The sequence below is a fragment of the Austrofundulus limnaeus genome, unplaced genomic scaffold (assembly GCF_001266775.1).
Source record: "Austrofundulus limnaeus strain Quisiro unplaced genomic scaffold, Austrofundulus_limnaeus-1.0 Scaffold343, whole genome shotgun sequence".
Classification (NCBI taxonomy): Eukaryota; Metazoa; Chordata; class Actinopteri; order Cyprinodontiformes; family Rivulidae; genus Austrofundulus; species Austrofundulus limnaeus.
In genome coordinates, this window is record NW_013952745.1 from 112,076 (window position 1) to 115,688 (window position 3,613).

The 3,613-nt window shown below is 42.7% G+C and overlaps 1 protein-coding gene across 1 annotated transcript in view; it reads left to right on the forward strand.

Annotated features, from left to right (window-relative positions):
• LOC106527788 (ras-related protein Rab-14) overlaps positions 1–3,527 on the forward strand; it is a gene marked incomplete at its 5' end in the record, with an annotated part of 4,069 nt that extends 542 nt beyond the window's left edge. The window contains 3 exon segments of the mRNA XM_014022777.1: positions 565–652; positions 733–763; positions 2,250–3,527. Of these exon segments, the coding sequence (XP_013878231.1) occupies positions 565–652; positions 733–763; positions 2,250–2,427 (297 nt within the window).
• Positions 3,528–3,613: the final 86 nt, after the last annotated feature.

The window sequence follows — 3,613 nt, forward strand, 5'->3', positions numbered from 1 at the left end:
AGTTCAGCCTCTGACCACTAGTTGGCAGCAGTGAGCCAGTCTTTTGGCTCCTCTACCTCTTGAGCACCAGAGAGTAAGGGTAGCATTAGCATTGTAAGTAAACATTAGCATCATGCTCCGATAGCTGAATCTGAGCAGAAAAGACCGACACCCTCTGCCTTCTAAGCTGAGGTAAGGTTACAAACAGTTACTTATTTGTCACAATGTCTGTATTTTAAATTAAGTGTCTCGTGCGCTCGTTTTTCCAACTTTAGTCAGCCTTCACGTTACAGAAGGCTAGCGCATGTCTATGTAATATAATTTTCAAAGACAATGAATTTTTTTTTCCAGTAAGAGGTTTTTATTTAATAGATTTTTTGGACGAAAAATAGCAATATATCGCAATATATCACCTTGCTTACAGTATCGCAATATATCAGGATATATCGTATCGTGACCCCTCTGTCATGGTATGTATCGTATCACCAAATTCTTGCCAATACACAGCCCTAGTATTAAACCTGTCCTGGTGACCCTGCAGCCATGTTTGAAGGATGCTGGTTCAGTTCTGACCCCTCCCTGCAGGTCATCATCCTGATCGGGAACAAGGCGGACCTGGAGGCTCAGAGAGACGTGACGTACGAGGAGGCCAAGCAGTTCGCAGAGGAGAACGGTAAGAAAAATAAAATCTACACCTGAATCTGACGTCAGGCTTCAGTGACTGACGTGTTTCTACTTCCTGTTTCTGTTCAGGGTTACTGTTTCTAGAAGCCAGCGCCAAAACGTAAGTTTGTGCTTCTCGGCTCGCAGAGGGCTCACTCTGCTGCCACCTGCAAGGATTTATTCACCTTAAAGAACAGAAAACTTTATACAGTACAGTAAAAACAGGCTGAAGGTCTGAAAAACTGACAGATTTAACTGAACTGTAACGATTAAACAAGAGAACAGAAGCTAAAGTTAGCAAAACAGCTAAAGGCCAGAGTTAGACAGTAGCTAGAAGCTAAAAGAGCATAAGAAGAAAAAATAAATTCAGTTTGTTGAAGCAGAATAAAAAGAATCAAAAAGATTTAAAGGTTCAAAATTCTGAAGTATAAAGTCACGTGACTGTTCCTGATCGAGTCTTAACTGTTTGATTCATGACTCGTTCAAAAACCAGACTGTTTTTAATGCTGACTCAGCATTTCTTATTAACGCTGAGTCTGCATTTGTTATTAAGACTGACTCAGGGTTTGTTATTAAAGCTAACTCAGCATTTATTAACGCTGAGTTTGTTATTAAAGCTGATTCAGCATTTGTTATTAAAGCTGACTCAGCATTTATTAAAGCTGACTCAGCAGAAGATATTTAACATTGACTAAGGTTTTTCTGATGACTCAGCATTTATTAATGCTGACTCCGATGTTTTTCTGCTGACTCTGCGTTTGTCATTAATGCTGACACAGCATTTGTCATTAATGCTGACAATTTATTAACCCTGACTAAGTGTTTCTTATTTACGCTGACTAAGTGTTTCTTATTGAGGCTGACTCAGTGTTTGTTATTAAAGTTGACTCAGCATTTGTCATTAACGCTGACTCAGTGTTTGTTTTTAAAGCTGATTCAGCAGAAGATTTTTAACATTGAATAAGTAGGTGTTTTTCTGTTGAATCAGCGTTTGTTATTAAAGCTGACTCAGCATTTATTATTAACGCTGACTCAGCATTTGTTATCAAAGCTTACTCTGCATTTGTCATTAACGCTGACAGTTTTTAAAGCTGAATCAGCAGATTTTTAACATTGACTAAGTAAGGTGTTTTTCTGCTGACTCAGTATTTGTTAATGTTGAGTCAGCATTTGTTATTAACGCTGACTCTGTGTTTGTCATTGAATCTGACTCAGCGTTTTTAACTAACACTGACTCAGCGTTTGTTATTATTGCTTACTCAGCGTTTGTTATTATTGCTTACTCAGCATTTGTTATTATTGCTGACTCAGCGTTTGTTATTAAGGGACTCAATGTTTGTCTTTAATGCTGACTCAGCGTTTGCCTTTAATGCTGACTCAGCGTTTGCCATTAACGCTGACTCAGCGTTAGTGACAAACGCTGACTCAGCATTTATAACTAACGCTGACTCAGCGTTTGTCACTAACGCTGACTCAGCGTTTGTCACTAACGCTGACTCAGCGTTTGTCACTAACGCTGACTCAGCGTTTGTTATTAACGCTGACTCAGCGTTATTAACGCTGACTCGGCGTTTGTTGTCGGTCCTGATGGTCTTCTTGTCCTTCAGAGGGGAGAACGTGGAGGAGGCCTTCCTAGAAGCAGCTAAGAAGATCTATCAGAACATTCAGGACGGCAGTCTGGACCTGAACGCTGCCGAGTCCGGAGTCCAGCACAAACCGTCGGCGCCTCAGGGGGGTCGCCTGAACGCCGACAGCCAGCCGGCTAAAGAAGGCTGCAGCTGCTAACCGCCGAGCCTCGGACCCTCCAACAGATGGACAAACTCAGAGACCAGGTCCACCGCCCAGAACTGGATCACATCTAACCCTGGCTTGGTCCAAACACCTCTTCTGGACTCTGTTCAGGACCCAGAACACACTTTGTCCATCCTGCCTTCTTTTACCATAAACCTGGTCCAGTTCCACATCTGGGCCAGACTTTAATCCAGATCAGTATTTGATAATCCGGTTCTGGACCCAGATTTACTCAAAATAAAACCCAAATCCAGATTAAAGACTCTCGGGTCCATATTTAGACTTGTATCAAACCTCAGCCCACAGAACCGAGCCGCTTCAGTTCTGTTACCAGAACCAGACTTAAGTTCTGGACCCAAAACCTAAAATATTAAAAACACCCAGAATCCGACAGTTCCCCCAGCCTGAGTCCAGTCTGGACCAGAACCTGGTCCTGTTCACAGCAGGACTAACAAACCCAGACTTTTAAATGATCCTGGTCTTAGACTGGTCCAGGTCCACATCAGAACTGTCTTCAGTTCTGTCGGGTCACAACCCGGTCCTCTGCTGGAACCGGTCCGTGGACCAGAATCAGCTGTTGGTCCTTTTTAAATATGAAACAAAAGGTTCTAAAGAACCTGATCCAGAACCCAGTCCTGAACCTGGACCAGCTGGTTCTTCAGAGGACTGCAGTGGGTCCAGATGCTGGTGGTCCAGGTTTGATCCAGAACGTAGAAAACTTCAAATCTTAAACTAACTTCAGCCCCGAACATTCCTCAGATCCAGAACTCAGGTTCTGGGTCCAAATCGGTACCAAACCAACCCTGCATCATTCCAAACCCGGTTCTGATCTTAACCTTTGGACCCGGATCCATGTAAACGTGTCTGAAACAGAAAAATTTCTCTTTAACTGAAGGATTCTGTAAACGTTCTGGATTCTTCCAACACCAGAACCAGAACCAGAACCTTCATGTTTCGTTTCTCTGTGTGGAAATAATTCTTCTTTTTATATCAAATCTGAAATATTTAAACACAAATATTAACTCTGAGATGTAAAACGATTAGAAACAGTAATCAGAGCGTTGATGGCAGAAAATCTTTTTCTTTCTCTTTAATGCAGACTGAGTGTGGAGCACAGCGCCCCCCAGAGGCTGCTGCTGCTGCTCAGTGTGGAGCACAGCGCCCCCCAGAGGCTGCTGCT